General features: G+C 35.6%; 2 protein-coding genes across 3 annotated transcripts; one reads left to right on the forward strand and one right to left on the reverse strand.

The window, feature by feature from the left end:
* The first annotated feature begins 1,069 nt into the window (after nt 1-1,069).
* Nucleotides 1,070-4,878, forward strand: LOC114379621 (serine/threonine-protein kinase D6PKL1-like). The gene is made up of 2 exons (XM_028338308.1): nt 1,070-3,059; nt 3,897-4,878. The coding sequence occupies exons 1-2, from the start codon at nt 1,441-1,443 to the stop codon at nt 4,717-4,719; spliced, it is 2,442 nt and encodes an 813-aa protein (XP_028194109.1). The 5' UTR covers nt 1,070-1,440; the 3' UTR covers nt 4,720-4,878.
* A 1,598-nt stretch (nt 4,879-6,476) lies between these two features.
* On the reverse strand, nt 6,477-12,069 carry LOC114378307 (RNA-binding protein 24-like). Of its 2 annotated transcripts, none has more exons than XM_028336878.1 (6): nt 11,568-12,069; nt 11,175-11,307; nt 10,325-10,460; nt 9,581-9,617; nt 7,936-8,224; nt 6,477-7,844 (listed from the first exon to the last, which is right to left on the reverse strand). In XM_028336878.1, the coding sequence occupies exons 1-6, from the start codon at nt 11,748-11,750 to the stop codon at nt 7,804-7,806; spliced, it is 819 nt and encodes a 272-aa protein (XP_028192679.1). In that variant the 5' UTR covers nt 11,751-12,069; the 3' UTR covers nt 6,477-7,803. The 2 variants fall into 2 exon arrangements, with proteins under 2 accessions (XP_028192679.1, XP_028192680.1); XM_028336879.1 differs by having other exon boundaries at nt 6,477-7,864; nt 11,568-12,068.
* Between the last annotated feature and the right edge of the window lie 5,893 nt (nt 12,070-17,962).

Raw genomic sequence — 17,962 nt, forward strand, 5'->3', positions numbered from 1 at the left:
TCTCTGGGTGGGCATCATTGCGTGGATTTTGAAGCTTTGTGATTGCAAAAGTCGGAAGTCGCAACTTATGGCTATAAATGTTGCTTATTTATCGTGCGTTGCAGAAGCTTTATGTCACATGTCCTTTGCGTTTTTCATCTGCTAATAAGTACTAACGATTAATGAGCTTGAACAAGAACACTTTCTGAAGGGGACGAGAATTTTATAGCTGCTGCGAATGATAATTTCACATGCCACCAACAGAATTGATAAATCGGTGCGTGAAACAAGTCAATAATTTTGACCATGATAATAAATATAATTTATTTTCGTTGAAGATGAGCAGTACATTTGCGAAAGAGATCCATTAGTAACGGAGCCAACCTTATAGGCAATTCTGGAGTTATCTGATATCTGAGGGCTGAGGAAGGATCAAAGTTCATCTATACTATACCAGATTTTGATGAAAACATAATTTCAAAGGATAGGAATGACGTGTCAGTTTGAAATTTCAACTTTGTAATTCTACTTTGTACTGCTGCTGCATAATAAACACATGCACATGAATTTTCCGCCGTTACAGTTACACACACTCTTCCCTCATTATTTATCATCACCATTATCTAGTTCAGTTCTATTCAACAATAACAGGTTCATCCTCTCTCTTTACGCTCCTCTCTTCATTTCAAATCAAATCTCTTTCCTCATTCACTGCACTTCAACCACCTCCACCTTCCTCTCTCTCACCCAAGCCTTTTGCTTTCTCCCTCCCACCTTTGTCCTACCTGCGCTTTTCATTTTGTTTCAGGTAATGTTTCAATCCTCTCTGACTTTGCCAAACTTCATCACTCTTTGCTGTCCAAATTCTTGGCTTCATTTTGTTCTCAATTTTCCTGTTGCCGTTGTTACTCTAGATTGATTTTGGGCTGGCAGTTTTGTCACTTAAAGCTCTTTTTTTTATAAAAAAAAAAAAGGGTTAGGATGTTTTTCTCGTCTTTTATTTTCAAGCTTGAAATTTATTATGATCCAAGACACCTTTTTATTGATTATTTTTTTGTTTTCATCTTTCTTTTCTTTTCTTCTCTAATCTTTGTCTGGTTACTTAATCATGAATTTATCTCATCAGGCTTTAAGACCAAGAATGCTTTTGAATTGTAACTCTAATTCAAATGTATGGTAAGTTTGTTTTCATCATTTCTTTCATTTGGCTTTGATATCACCTCGTCACCAAATCAATTAAACATCTTATCCCTAATCACACTAAGCTAGGTCAAGTTTGAATGCTTCATTTTGTATTCAATAAAGGGATTCAAGTGAAGAGATCAATTCTTAAGAGAAGTATGAGTGTATGATTGAAGAGAGATGTGGAGGATGGCCAGTGTGGTTTGCAATTTGCATGTTGTTTTCTCTCTGTGACTCATCTTTAGAATCGGGCTGACATCAAGTTTCCTGGTAGCAAATATGGATATAGATTACTCATTCAATGCCAATACATGTGAGATAGTAGAAGCAAGAGAAGAGATCATTTGTAAGTTCAAAATAGATGAAAAGCCTGAGAGTAGTTGTGCCCACAAATCAGGCAAAAAGTATTCTATAGAGGATGATATCAATCGTCTTTTGCAGGCTATTGATATTGAAAATTCAGCTAGAGCTCTAAATACACCTGATTCACAAAAGAGTGCTCTTAAAAAGCCTATAAAAATCACTTCATCTCAGACATCTGGAATTGGCCTCTCAGAACCTGTAAGTTTAAAGCAGGCATTTAGAGGGTTGTGCATCTCACATGCATCAAAAATGGCTGCATTGAAGCGATTATCAAAGCCATCCACTTCGTCAAGAGTATCAAAGGTTGGAATATCTAGACCTTCTAATGAATTAGGATGCAATGACAATAATGAGATATCAAATTCAAGTGCTCATCACTCTACTTCTTTTGTTAATGCAACAAACCCAAAACCAATGTCAACCAGATCATCATATCAAAACCAAATTGGCCCTCTTGCATCAGAAGTTCAGGGTGAAAAGCTAGTCACGAGGCTTGAACAACATGTACTAGCAAATTCAACATCTGTTGTTGCCTATTCTAGTAATGAAGTGTTGGAGCTAGATATTAGACTTAAAACGTTTTGTGATTCCTCCAGAAAAGATTCTCTCGGTTCTTCAATGCCAAATAAGGGAATGGAAGCAAACTTAAATTCTCCACCTAGTTCTGGCACAGGTAATGGGGTGGAGAAACCCACAAATAGTATTACATCTTTCGCAAAGCCAATATTTAGGGACAAGAACTTTCATAAAAATAAAGTGAAGCAAGATTTATGTTCTTCGTCGAGCTGCTCCAATCTATGTACCATAAACATTGGCAATGATTTGGCCTTCTGTACAAGTAATTTGAACAAGGTGACTGATAACTCTGATTCAAAGAATGAAATGAAAGAAAAAAGGAAGTTGCCATTCAAACATTCAAACCATAGCATTGAAGTTTACTCAGTTAATGCTAGCATGGATTCAAGCAAACATGGTTTCTGTTTGACTGACAAAAACAGAACTAGGTTTCTAGTGACAAAATTTGATGAGAAATCAAGATCAAAAGAGAAGGGTGAACTCTCACAAAGTCCCAAAAGTAGCACTAGTGATTATCGTAGTATCAGTAAGGAGAAAAATCTAAGTGGTTCCAGTTGCAACGGGCACAGGCCTCACATGTCAAAGCACGCAAGATGGGAAGCAGTTCATGTTATTGAGCAGCAACATGGTCATTTAAGTTGGAGGAACTTCAAGGTCCTCAAAAGACTTGGTCGTGGGGACATTGGAATTGTTTATCTTGCTCAACTAATTGGTACGAGTAGCCTTTTTGCAGTAAAAGTGATGGAGAATGACATTTTAGTAAACCAGAAGAAAACATCGAGGGCTCAAATTGAAAGAGAAATATTGCAAATGCTAGATCATCCGTTTCTTCCTACACTTTATGCCCATTTTACAACGGATAAGCTCTCTTGCTTGGTTATGGAGTATTGTCCAGGTGGAGATTTGCATGTGCTACGCCAAAGGCAACCATCTAAGAGTTTCTCAGAACATGCAACCAGGTGCCACGCTTCCACTCTTTCTTCTTCATTTCCATTAAACTAGTCTCTCCACTAACATGGTTATGACATGGTTAACAAATAATCTTACTCCTTATTCCTTGAGCATATACTTAAGGGTTTGATTTCATACCTTTAAATAAAACATGAAAAAAATCTATTGAGAGAGGTAAGTTCCTTATATACATCTTAATACCTTAAGGGATTAGTCCTTTGGCTTCCAACTAAGGGATACGCTCTGGGTCAAAAAAAAAACTAATCTCTTCTTTTTATATTTTATTTGACCAAAACTTTGTGTTCTGGGAGGTCCAATTTTCATATTGTTTGTTTAACTTTCCCTTCTAATTTTTTTGCATATCTTTGTGCTTGGTATTTTATTCACTCAACAACAAACCTGAGGTATAGCATGTAGGTAGTATTAATTAATGAAAATAAAAGAAACACATTAGCACACATAAGTAGTACCAAGTATATTAGTAGGATGATTTAGCGTTAAAATGGAATGACAAACATAACAATCAACGAGGAGAAATAAGTCACACGATGATGTTTAAAATTGTTGTGATTAACCTGTAGCTTGCCTAGATGGATAAGCATGCTTTGACAGAAAAATTGACTTACGTTGAGTTTACAAGGTATGATCGATAGTATAATGTAAACACCCTGTAGATGTCCTTTAAATGTGGTATTGAAGTGTGTTTGTTCAAGTGCAATGTTTTGTTTGCTTCATGCATGACAAACCGATGTCATTGTCAAGTGGAGACAACTTTCTAACATTCTACCATATGTGATGTTGTCATAATTACTATTCCACACATATTCTAAACTTAATTCATGCAGGTTTTATGTTGCTGAAGTTCTCCTTGCCCTGGAGTATTTGCACATGCTAGGAGTTGTATATAGAGACTTGAAGCCAGAAAATATTCTGGTACGAGAAGATGGCCACATTATGCTTACGGATTTTGACTTGTCACTCAGATGTTGGGTTAATCCAGTGTTGGTCAAGTCACCTTCACCAAGTGTGGATCCAACAAAGATGTCTAGTTCTTGTTTAAAGGCTATCTGCATGCACCCTTTCTGTCTTCAACCAAATTGGCATGTCTCCTGTACTCCTATTTTATTATCAGGTGGAGCAAAGCCTCAAAAAACTAAGGCTGAAATAAGTGGTCAGGTTGGTCCACTGCCACAGCTTATAGTGGAGCCTATCAATGCTCGATCAAACTCGTTTGTTGGAACCTATGAATACCTTGCTCCGGAAATCATAAAAGGTGAGGGTCATGGGAGTGCTGTAGATTGGTGGACTTTTGGTATACTATTGTTTGAACTTATATATGGTATAACTCCATTCAAGGGCCCATCATATGAAGATACATTAGCCAATGTTGTGTCACAGAGCCTTAAGTTCCCAGATACTCCTATAGTGAGTTTTCGAGCAAGAGATTTGATCAAACGATTGTTGATAAAAGACCCTAAAAGTCGATTAGGTTTTGTAAAAGGTGCTACTGAGATAAGGCAGCATTCCTTCTTTGAAGGCCTCAATTGGGCTCTTATACGTTGTGCACCACCACCCAAGCTCCTCAAATTTTGTGATTTTGGAACTAGTCTTCAATCCATGAAGAATGCCATCGATTCACAAGATTGTGAAGAGTTTGACATGTTTTAGTTAGTCAAATTCTCCCTCCCCCATTTTCTTCCTTTTCATTGAATGGGGTAAAGGATTAAGTAAATGAAGTTGGCGGCTTGCTTTCAAAAGTTATTGTCATCCATGTAACACTTTGGGACACTTTATTTATGAGAAAGTGTTTTTTATTATATTTCTTGATATTCATTCTAATTATAAAATACTATTTTATTAAGTAATACTTTTGTTAGTAAGTAATACCTTTGTATCTTTGTAAAAAAAGAGTGAAAAGTAACTAATACTTCTGTAATCATTAGTGAAAAAAGGAAAAAAAATGCAAATAATTTTCAAATCAGACATTTTTCTCCCTCTTTCCTCTTATTTTTCTTTATTCATTATAAATAATGATTTTTTTCTTTTCATTTTTAAATAAAAACTCAGGCCTAATTTTGCGTTCACGGTATCAATAACAAAACCCCACACACAAAAAAAAAAAAAAAAAAAAAGAACAAGATTGTATATCTCCTGTTGGCTATTGCAAGCATCAGGACTGAAATCGTTGCAAAGAATAATTGATAGATGTTTTCCTTGTCCAACCAAAAATTTTGCGAGAATGGCAAAATGTTCCAATATAGAGAAAAGCAATTTTTTTTTATTATATTACACATAATAATATAAAAAAATGTAATAACTAATAGGACTTTTGACAGGCCTACTTAGGCCGCTGAGCTTATTAGTATTTTTATAGGCCTTATGATATTATAGACTTTTAAACGGGCTTACAGTAAAGTTAACTTTTAAATAGGTTAGATCTCTAAAAGCATATGACAGATAATAGAGTCGGCTCAAGCTTAAACTTTTAACAAAGGTCAAATTGGCCTATTGAAGTCTGACTTATTTTCACTCCTATCCTTATCTTATATCCACTTAAATTTGTTTTTTCTCAATGAGATTTATGGATAAGTGAAGTCTGTCCTATTTCCACCTCTATCATACATGCTACAAACTATGTTGAACAGACCTTTAATTTATCCTTTCTTTAGTGTATTTTTGTGGGAAACCATATTGTGGGGGGGGGGGGGGGGGGGGGGGGGGGTTGTTCTACATCTCCGCGCAAGGAAAGAAACTGTCTCTTAACCTGAGATGAACTTATTTGCAAATATTCGTGAACATGAATAAATGACTATTTGCACAAGAGAATCGTATTTAAAGAGCGACATACTCTTATAACATTTCTTTAACACACTAAATTTTTAGATAATAAATTACAAGTTCCATCAAATAATAATGTGTGCAACACACTTTTTAGCAACCCACTCTTTTACACATTATAAATAGTGAAACTCGCATGCAAATGGTGCAATTCACCTAATAATAATGTGTTGAAGGAAGTATTACAGAATCTATTATTAGCATCTCACATGTACAAATAAGAACTACTTAAATTTCAACAATTTCATATAACAATGATTTAGATAAGTTTCTAAACTACTATTCATTTAATTAATTTAAAATATTAGCATACGAATATGCTCTGTTTAAGAATAAATGATTCTTTCAAATCTTTGTATGTTCTATAGCGTGGATCTACAGCAGAAAAGAAAAGAGTCTCGTAAGTATAATTCAATCTAGATCTACCATTTATCTAAAGGGACTGGGATCATATACGAGGGTCTTGAAAGGTTTTTTTTATGGTGGGTTGGGATGAAAAGGAAGAAATTTTCATGTTGAAGTTGATTACATCAACAAGATTTTGCCAGTGTAAACTTCACATTCAGCACAAACCAGACCTTGCCCTATAATAAAATATCCTTGATTGAAATATAACAAAAAAGTTGAGCATTACTCGAAGCATTAACTTGATTTGCTTATCTTGACATAGGTTGAATAGAAGCAAGCATAGTATCAAATTAAAGGCATAGTAGGATGAGTAGCAAATCCATTCTCATCCAGCATGGATAGAGAATGAAATCCTCCTACTTTAGTATTCCTAATTACAATCCAAACCATATAGGCTTAAACATATAATTAATAGAGTATCAAGGTCCATCTCGATGTAAAAGTTGCCAGACAGAAAGCAGGGAGAAGAGAGAAAGAGAGTGATGAGATTCACCTATGTCCTAACCATGGTTGGTGAGTAAGTGAAGTACCCAAGGGAACCAAAATATCTCCCAGGGTTACATGCAAGTGTTTTGAGTACCACATCCATTGACGTAGTTCTCAAGATGATGATGAAATGTACTACTTATGCTAAGCGGGAAATTAAAACACTATCCCTCCTAAAGATTAGTGGATTGGGCTTAAACTCCCATAGTTTAGCCTCATTGAATTTACAGGATAAAAAACAGCAGTTAGTTGTTGCCTCCCCTTACCCAAAGGGAAGATTTTTAATTGGTTGGTTGGTTGGTTAAACCCCTTTTTTTTCTGAAAATTGACAAAAACATATTTATGAAGACATGACTGATCCTAACACTAAAGCCTAAGACTAGCTAGATGTTACCATACAAAAAAGCTGGGACATCCAATGTCCATGATATTGATTGCTAAAAGTTCCTCTTCATCCAGAGGTGATTAGCATTGCTTGGAGGGAATACCTATTTTTGCAGAACTAACTTAAAATTTCTAGTTGATGAGCTAGCTATCTGTGATCTGCCATTTACAAATTTTGAAACCATTCTGTACTTTTACTTAGCCCGTCTTGGGCCCAAGTTAAGAAGATGGTTCGTTTGGGCTTGGCCTTTCCAAGGGCCAAGCTTTGCTGTTCTTAATTTTTTTTTTTTCCAACAAGTCAGCTATATCCGATAGCTTTGTGTTGGCTTGGTTCTCTTCTTCCAAGGAACCTTAATTTCATTGAAGATGCAACAGAGTCTTCTTTATGTTGAGAAAAAGGAATGCATGACTCTCCAAACGAGGAGAAACATTTGAGCCCCTACGGGGGGCTTCTTATGCTGGAAAAAGTCCAAATGCCATTGATGGACTTTGTTTAAGTGTTAGTGAAAGAGTGGGTGGGTGTGTGAGAGAGAGAGAGCACCATGGTTAGGGCAAAGGTTGATGAGTGGAAGAGAGACTTCAAGGAGCAGGAGCAACTGGGAAGTTTTGACATAGCTAGTTTGAGATGATGAGTCTCTAGCGATGAGGAATTGGAGCTTGAAGAGGCATGGTCACGCCTGCGGCACAGCAAAACAGACTGTCAAAGATGTTAGCGACTCGATCGGTGGTTAGAAGGGAATGGGAAAGGAAAGAAAGAAAGAAACCAACCTGATTGCAAGGCAGGGGAAGGAGCAAGAGACATAGTAGGTGTACCATAGTGCTGGGCATAGCCAGCGGTGGAAGCAATGGGAGAATACTGAAAAAGATGAGCCTGAGGAGGGTAGTTCACACCATAACCCTGTCCGGAAGTACCGCCGCCGCCACTCCCTTCTCCTCCGTACTGCAGATATGGGTAGAACGCTGCACCACCGCTCATCATCCCTCCTGCAGCTGCAGCAGGTCCACTTCCATAAACTGGGTACTGTGCTGTTGCTCCTCCATACACACCATAGTAGCTCTGCACCATTTTCCATATCAACATCAAAATTAAATCATTCTATTTTACAATATTATATATTCAAGGGGGACCACTGGCATGCGTTTGATTAATTTAGAAGACTGTGAAAGTGTAGATGACAGGACAGAGAAAATGGACCACAATGCCGCCCCCGGTTTCACCTATTAGTCTTGTTTGACTAATGCTCGGCAAGGGAATCAATTATACAAACAGTGCGGATGCCACCGACTTAACACCTTCATTTCCACATTCTGTAGGGTACAATAATCTCTTGCCCAACAAAAAGTTCATCCCCACATAAACACTGAAACCTCTTTTACAATTACCATCATACCCCCTATTTCAGTATTGCCATCAACCTTCAACATATTTCTCTTTTATGGTCTTTTTCTTATAGAAGAGACAAGTAATTAACATCCAAAATTATTTTTTCATGAGATTCATATTTTTTATACCATTTTAATAAACACTGATTCATTTCATGCATTAATTTCTTTTCTTTAGTCATGATGCATTTATGCAACTAGTTAACGTGAATATTATTTTTATTTGAAAGTAAGACAAACAAATTTGAATTATAAAAGTAAATATGAATAGTTGATTTTTTTTTAAATCACAGGATTGTTTACAATAATCACATGACCTATGTGTTTTAATTATATATGCATTGAATAAAAAAATGACTCAAAAAATATGTATGTGAATCAAATTCATTATATTTACTATACTAATATGGAATGGATCTTAGTATTTATGAGTCAAGGGGATATGATACTTACTTTTGAATAGTCTAGCAAGATAGGATCACTATTTTGTTTTCTTTACGATGAAAAAATTTGACGTACCGATTTCAAACATTGAAAATTTTAAGAAATTCGATTTAACATGATGGTAAAAATAGAAACAGGATCCAATGTTTTTACTACTAGATTTGTTTTTTTTTTTTTTAAAAAAAAAAAAAAAAAGAACATAGCTAAGACTCATCAGCTATTTCTTTCAAGCAAATATAAAAGGTTCAAGCGTTTCAAGTTGCAACTGCATGTACTCCTATAAAATGTGAATAATCAATATGATTAGAAAATAAGAATAATTGGTAACTGAAAGGAAAAAACATTCGGAGAATATACCATATACTACGATTTTGGAGATTGTTTAAGACGATTGTTGTTTTTGGATATCTACTAATTAAATGTATTTGAATGAAAAATAGAAAGCAGTGGAAATAGTTTCATTTCATGAAAGTTCAAAAGCCAATGCGTCCTAAAAGCTATGCTTGAAAACGCATCCTAAGTAAAATTAAGATATAGAGTAGACAAAGAAAAAAAAGTAAAAAGTAAAAGTGAAATATGTACAAACCGTAGGGTAAGTGTAATCCGGCGAGTAAGGAGAGTACCTGAAAATAGTAATCAAAGAATAACGAAAGAGAAAGGTTAGAATATATCTGAATAGAAGTTAGTTTAGCTAGCCAAGTTTTTTACTGAAGAAAGTAAAATGCATGAGACAGACTAGCTAGAGCAGGTATGGTGCATGAATTACAGAATGTGAAGCCTTCATGCATGTGGAGTTTACACGCGTGTAATTATTTATGGTAACTATACCACTCACTCTTTTATAACTCATATTCATCTTTTTTGTTTTTCATCACACAACGTATCATATCTGTTATTTTTCTTTTTCTTTCTCGTCCTTCCTCTCAAAATAGTTAGGATGGAGGTTTAACATTTCCTTATACATGGAGGAGCTAGCTGGTACTCCACCTTCATGACATTAAATCTGGACAATTGATCAATTAGCCAACAGATAAATTATAGGTCAAAGCGCACGTCGTCAAAGATGATTTACAGTCCTTTTTCTTTGCCCCCCGCGCGCACATGAGAGAGACGGAAAAGCTCTCTCTCTCTATGTATAGGTATCATGTGGATATGGAGGTTGATTCTGTTATAAAAGAATATAGATGAACTGGCAAGGCATGCTTGGTTTACCGGTCAATGATATGGTGTGCATGAGTTGGCATTGCACATGCCATGATCCCACCTTAATTAGTACGAATGGAGAGAGAGAGAAAGAGAGAGAGAAGAGTAAAGGCATATTCATACATACCCATAAACATTATAAGGTATCCCTTGCTGGATGGCGTAATGAGGGAAGGTTGCTGCTGAAGGAAAAGCTGATCCCACTCCCCCTCCAAATCCTGTCTGGAAAGAACCCATTACTCTAAAGTTCCTCCCTGCTCCTCCTGCACCCAATATCGTTACACCAACTTATATAATCAATACACTAATTCATCATTTTTTATTTATTTTGAAATATATGATGAAGAAAAGAAACGCCAGCTTGTTTCAGTCAAATATATATGTAATCAGAATAAATGAGATATACAGTATATATATATATATATATATATATATATATATATATATATATATTATATATAAGAACACGTATATTATAGTAAGATGTATTTCAGTTAGTGAAAAAACAATAGCGAAAAACAAGTAAAGGGAATAAATGCAGTAGACGTACTGCTTTGGTTCCATGCTTCTTAGGGACATTTGTTTCCGAAAAATATACTGCATGAAATAAAACTCTTTCTCTCTCACACACACACATGCACTTGGATAAAACATAATGGAACTTTCCAATCTGGAAGAATATTCAAGCAGCTTAGCTGCCATTTAGCTGTGTGCCTTCCATTTTTATCAAAGAATATTTCGACACAGATATCATGACTTGGATTTCACTCAAGCACAATAATAATTTGCGGGATCGAGGAATATCCATTAACGAGCTTGTACGTGGAGCATGTGGTTTGAGAAATGTGATCGATAGCATCTTTAACTAGGTAAAACGAAAAGATTTTATGTAACTTTTGTGAGATCTTATACCTCATGTCAATTCAGATCAGATGAGATTATTAGATTATGAAAGCTAAAATAAAAGATATACAGACCATGCTTTGGGGTTGAAGGCTTAGATCTCTGGACACCCAAAGAAGCAAGGTTGCAGTTAGCTCTCCTGCCGTCGATTACAGGAGCAGGATCCACACAAGCTCTCATGGCAGCTTCTGGTTCACGAAAAGTAACCTGATATGGAAATAATAAACATGAATTCATATATAGTTAGCACAAGAAGGAAGATGAACTTGACAAAGCCAGATAGCGTAATGAGAGGCTAGTTTTCCTAGTGAAAGAAATTAAAACATGTAATATCAGATATATATTACTTCATTTAGACATGAGATCTAGGTAGCTACTGGCTGGTATAGATATATAATAATAATTCAAGAATAGAATTTATGATGCTATATAGAGAGAGAGAGGGAGAGAATAGAAGATAAGCATACAAATCCGTAGCCTTTAGATCTTCCAGTAGCTTTGTCAGTGATGACAACGGCCTCCAAGATCTCACCAAATTGCTCAAAATACTTCTTCATTGTCTCCTTTTGAGTCTCCCAGGCCAAGCCTCCAACAAACACCTTAGTGTATGTCGTGTCACCAAACTGGCCTGCCAAATTAACTGGAGTCATCTTGAATTTTGTGGATCCAATCAAAAACAATTCCTCTCTCTTGTAATCTTATTATCCTCTAGCTAGAGTCAGCTCTCAGCTATGACAAAACTTCCCAGTGTTATATTTTGTTTTTTGTCAAACAATGAGTGTATAGACAGACAGATCAAGGTGATGGGGGCAGAGGAGAAGATGAGAAATTTAGAGAGATGTTATCTAGGTTGTGGGTGGAGATGAGTGGTGATATTGACGAGAACAAAAGAGAAGAGAGACAATTAGGTCAGAGATAAAAAAAAATAAAAAAAGAGAAAATTGGGAGGGAAGAAAAAGCGAAAGTTGTAAAAAGAGGAAAGGGCCTCACATAATAAGGACATGAATTATATACACACAGCCCCCACCTGCTTCCATTATTCAATGTTAATTTTAAGAAAATCAATTCTCACCTAGACATCCCCCTGCTTATGCTTCTTCTGCTTCGGTCCGAACCATTAGGTGATATGCATTTAATTACATTAATTATGTGCCGTGCATTTAATTATATTTATTTCTGTTGGTAAATTTAGGAGTGTTAATAATTTAACTTGTCCCCTTTACCCGTTATGAATTAAAGTTATATTTTTACAAATTTTTATTCTAAAGAAGGTCACCAGAGACCAATTAGAACAATATAGTGCATAAAATATTTATTTTTTTTAGGATAAATAATTATTGTTGAAAAATATATATAAAAAAAGTTATTTAATAAAGTATACTACGATTGAATATTTGTATACTGCATAGTGAATGAATACTATTAAAAAAAATAGCGGTCCGATGAGAGAGAGGTGAACCGGTTTTGGGGCATAAGCAAACCGGAGTGTAATCCACGTGCCTATGATTAGGAGTAAATAGTAAATAGTAAATAGGTGTGGGTTTGTATCCACGCGCAATCATGGGGGCGTGAGAGTGGATGATGCAGCAACTATTATTATGTTCCTTCGTCTTTGCACTTTCTATTATTTTGAGGAGACATGAGGTGTGGTGTGGGGTGCATTATTACCCTCATATCCTTTTCTTAATTACCTACTTGCCCCTATACCAGCTACTCCAATCTCCATTTTCGACCGCAGCGCCAAAAAACGGAACGGATAATGGCGCCAACAGTGTGTTGTAATGGAGGGAAGTCAAAGGTCAACTGTCCAATGGCGTGTATGCTTTTCTCGGTTGGATAAAAATTTTAAAGGTAATTTTTAGTGTTATTTTCTTATATTTAAGTTCCATTTTATTAATTCGAATAATACTATGTTTATTTATGCTAATATAAAAGGAAACCGATATTTATTGATTTAAGTGAGAAGTTTGTCTTCTTATGTAAGATTTCTAAGTTTTGAATTTTCTGTATGAAATAAAAAAACATCAAACAATTCAACTCAAATGATTAAAGATAATATTTGAATGTCAAAGTTCAAGGGAGACGGTGGGGAGAACTAATATAAAGGGAAATAACAATGTTTGATACAATTAATGGTTAAAATTAATAATTAGAGGCCGGGTTAATATAATTTCAAACAATGCATGAAATGATTGAACTCAATTTGTAAGGTCACTTACTCTATTGAAACTTTCAAAATAAATATTAGTAGCTAGTTTTGTAAACTATATAAATGTCTTTTCAGTTTAAAATTAGTTTATTAAACTATATGGAGACTTTCTTTTTTTGACTCATAGGAACATATTTGTTAGTTTTAAACTATAAGAACTTTCTAAAAGATTATAGAAAACAGTTTTATGAACTGTTTTAATCGTATTCTTCTTCTTTTTTCATATCTTTCCTAGAAAATATTTCTACTGGAAATATAATTAATTACTAAATATGAGTATTTCTCTTTCTCTTAATAAATGTTCAAACTGTAATTCTATATAGGGAGAAACTAGTTTCTTCTGCTAATTAACTTTAACTTCCGTTTATAACTAATTTTCGTAAGTTATCTTTCGTGATCAAATTGTTTCTCTATCTGTGACCCTCACAACATTACATGATGTTTTCACGATGTCGGATTTTTGAAACACGACGTGCTGGCTTATCTCGTACTGAAAGGGTAATTGTGGATAATCAACAGTAAAAGTTTAATTATGCGAATCACTTCTATTTAATATCAATCTTAAAGAAAATGTCCTGCTTTATACAATTTCGTGATCTTATTGCAGATGAATATAATCCATAGTGTATTCATTATGAATCTGTTGTAACATGTTAGGAAGAGAGAGAGATTGGCGCCAAAGTTGTTAAGGAGAATAGACACATGTCAGCTGATGCGGAAATTAAAGGAGACAGGCAAAGCACGCGAATTAAGAGGCCGAATGTGCTAGCTATATAAGAAATTTGTTACAAAGAAGTGAGGGGAGCATGCAGCATAGAAATCTTCTCTCTGATACCTCTGTTCTTCCTCTGATTTCCTTGTTGCGTCTTTACCCCTCTGGTTCTAGTTCTCTTCTTAGTCAGCGTGACGTTACTGCCATTTCATTTCAAAAGTTGTATCATAATATATTGTAGCTTCTATTAATACAAAAAGCCTAGTATCTTTCACCACTGTTGCATAGGTGTTTTCATTGTCATCAATGGCTAAGCACAACGACCGTACACGGTCACAGCATCTACAATCTCAAGTTTCAGCTATTCAAACATGGATGGAGGATCAACGTACTCGTGATAAAAAATTACAGGACCGCTTTGATGAACTTCAAGCTTCAAACCAAGCTCGGATGGATCTCATGCAACGATCTATCGATTTGTTGATTCAAAGTCAATCTCATACCATTGGTGGTTCGAACTCAAATCGTGGTACTCCAGGTTCGTCTAACGGCGTTTCAGTTACTTCGATTGCGACAGTTTCTGTAGTTCGACATTTCTTTGGTTTTTCTGCATTTTGATGGTAATACACCAGTCTTGGAGTGGATCTTCAAAGCAGAGAAGTTCTTCAATCATCATAACACTCCAGATCTGGATCGAGTTGATATTACTTCTATTCATTTTGAGAAGGATGTGATTCCCTGGTTTCAAATGTTGCAATGGATGCAAGTTGTGAGCACCTGGGCTGAGTTAACACGTGCTCTGGAAACACAATTTGGTCCTTCACTGTTCGATTGTCCCGTGGAATAATTATTCAAACTTCAACAATCTGGTATAGTTGTTGATTATTATTTGAAGTTTATGGCATTAGCTAATAGATCTGAAGGTTTGACTCCTGAGGCTTTGTGTAATTGTTTTATTAGTGGATTGAACAAAGACATTCGTAGAGATGTTGTTGCTCAAGCTCCTAATGATTTGTTGCGTGCTATTTCTTTAGCTAAATTGTATGAGGAGAAGTATGTTACAATGCCTGTTACTCATTCTACACAATTTTCACCTAGATATTCCACCTTGTCTTCTTCAAATCATCATAATAATGTACAAAAAAATCAACCTAGAAACAATTTACCTCCCTTACTTCCCACACCCAATGTGCCTCCTGTTCGAAACACTTTTGTTAAGAAAATTAGTCCTGCTGAAATGCAATTGCGAAGAGAGAAAGGCCTTTATTATTTTTGCGATGAGAAGTTTTCATTCACTCATAAAGTGTCATAATAGACAACTTTTATTGCTGTAAACTGAGAGTGATGATGTTGAGCTTGAAGGTCATGATAGTAAAGACATAATTGATAATGTGGATGGTAATGCAGAGGTGATTCTTGAAGAGCATCACTTATCACTGAATGCATTGAAGGGTGGTAGGGGTGTAGGCACAATTAGGTTTATGGCCTATATTGATAAGCTTCCAATTAAGGTTTTGGTGGATGGAGGCAGTTCGGACAATTTTTTACAGCCGAGAGTTGCTAAAGTCCTCAAGCTACCTGTGGAACCAACACCTTCTTTTAAGGTCATGGTGGGGAATGGAAATTACATGGTTGCTGAAGGCGTGGTCAACAAGTTGACTATCAAGGCCCAAAATGCCACGTTCCAATTACTTGTATTTTTATTACCCATATTAGGAGCTAATCTCATCTTGGGATCTAGTTGGTTGAAAACTATTGGTCCTCATATTGCAGACTATGATAAGTTGCAATTGAAGTTTATGTATGATGGTAAGTTCACCACTTTACAAGGAGAAACTTATATGATTACTGCCCAGGCTCAATTACATCACATTAGGAGAATGTTGAATACATATGTTATTGCTGAGATATTCACCATGCAGTTAATTAAGCCTAATTCAGTGCAATTTCCCTTAGTGGAATTGCCCAATGATATAGAACCTGAATTGGCATTGCTTCTCCATTCTTATAGTGTTGTGTTTGGAACTCCTACTTCATTACCCCTCCAAGGTATCATGATCATTATATTCCATTGGTTAAAGGCTCTCAACCTGTTAAGGTCAAACCTTACAGGTATCCTCACAGTCAAAAAGAGGAAATTGAAAAATTAGTGAATGGTATCCTAGAAGAGGGAATTATTTAGCCAAGTAAAAGCCCATTCTCATCTCCAATAATCTTGGTCAAGAAGAAAGATGGATCATGGAGAGTATGCACGGATTATAGAGCACTAAATGCCATCACTATCAAAGACACATTTCCAATTCCAACTGTTGATGAATTGATTGATGAATTATATGGAGCAGTTTTTTTTTTCTAAGTTAGATTTGAGATCTGGCCATCACCAAATACTTCTTAATCCTGAAGATAGATACAAGACTGCTTTTAGAACACTCCATGGGCACTTTGAGTGGTTGGTTATGCCTTTTGGCTTGACCAATGCACCGACAACTTTTCAAAGTTTGATGAATGATATTTTCAAATGAGCATTGAGGGGATTTGTTTTGGTTTTTTTTATGACATCCTTATATTCAGTTCTAACTGGAAGGATCATTTGTCTCATTTGGAGGTGGTGCTAAATACCTTGAAGCAACACCAGTTATTTGCTAGATTCTCTAAATGTGCATTTGGAGTTAGAGAAATTGATTATTTGAGTCACACTCTTTCAGGAGTTGGTGTAGCTATAAAAACAATGAAACTACAAGTTGTGTTGAATTGGCCATTACCTATATCTCTCAAGCAGCTAATAGGATTTTTAGGCTTGATAGGTTATTACAGGAGGTTTGTGAAAGGTTATGCTACAATAACAACACCTTTAACTGATCTTTTAAAGAAGGATTCATTTAAGTGGTCTACAAGCACCACTAATGCAGTTAATCAATTGAAGGAGGCTATGACTTCAGCTACATTCTTAGCTATTTTGAATTTCAAAGAACCCTTTGTGTTAGATATTGATGCCTCAGGAACTGGAATTGGGGCAGTTTTGAGTCAAGCTGAGCACCCAATAGCATATTTTTCAAAAAAATTGTCATCTAGAATGCAAAAACAATCTGCCTACACTAGAGAATTTTATGCTATTACTCAAGCATTGGCTAAGTTTCGACATTATTTGTTGGGCCATAAATTTATTATCAAAACTGATCAAAAGAGTTTAAAGGAGTTGTTAGAGCAGCGATTGCAAACTCTGGAGTAACAACAGTGGCTTCCCAAATTTTTAGGATATGACTTTGTTATTCAGTATAAGTCGGGTAAAGAGAATATACCTGTTGATGCCTTATCAACAATTTTATTGATGGCTTGGTCTGAGGCAGTAGGGGTATGGATGAATCAAGTAGTTGAATTGTTACAAGAGGATGATAATTTGGTTGCAATATATAAGCAATGCAGGGAAGGTACTATGCAGGGCACTGAGTATATAGTGAAGGATGAGTTGTTATTTTGGAAGGGCAGAATGATGATTCCTGAGAATCAGGCATTAAAACAGCAGATTATGAAGGAGTTTCATGCTTCAAAGATTGGTGGTCATGAGGGAGTCACCAAGTCAGTATCCAGGATATGTAAGCAATTTCATTGGCCAAAAATGCAGCAAGACATAAGGGATTTTGTGAGAGAGTGCACTATTTGCCAACGAGCTAAAGTAGAACAAGCGTTGCTAGTAGGATTATTACAGTCATTGCCTATTCCCCAGAGAATTTGGGAGGATATTGCTATGGATTTCATCACTAATTTGCCATTTTCACATGGTTATTCTACTATCTTAGTTGTGATGGACAAACTTTCAAAATTTGCTCATTTCATAGCACTTAAAGCTACTTTTAATAGTAAGATTGTGGCAGATGCTTTTATTGCTAATTTTGTTAAAATACATGGGTTTCCTAAGACAATTGACTCTGATAGAGATTGTG

This window comes from Glycine soja, chromosome 12, assembly GCF_004193775.1.
Source record: "Glycine soja cultivar W05 chromosome 12, ASM419377v2, whole genome shotgun sequence".
Lineage (NCBI taxonomy): Eukaryota > Viridiplantae > Streptophyta > Magnoliopsida > Fabales > Fabaceae > Glycine > Glycine soja.

Bases quoted from the DNA above. Each gene is read 5' to 3' on its own strand.
- LOC114379621 (XM_028338308.1), top strand. From the start codon at position 1,441: ATGGATATAGATTACTCATTCAATGCCAATACATGTGAGATAGTAGAA. The intron at 3,060-3,896 runs GTGCCACGCTTC...TAATTCATGCAG, and splicing joins TTCTCAGAACATGCAACCAG to GTTTTATGTTGCTGAAGTTC.
- LOC114378307 (XM_028336878.1), bottom strand. From the start codon at position 11,750: ATGACTCCAGTTAATTTGGCAGGCCAGTTTGGTGACACGACATACACT. The intron at 9,618-10,324 runs GTATGTATGAAT...TACTATTTTCAG, and splicing joins ATACCTTATAATGTTTATGG to GTACTCTCCTTACTCGCCGG. The intron at 8,225-9,580 runs GTTTGTACATAT...AAAATGGTGCAG, and splicing joins CGGATTACACTTACCCTACG to AGCTACTATGGTGTGTATGG.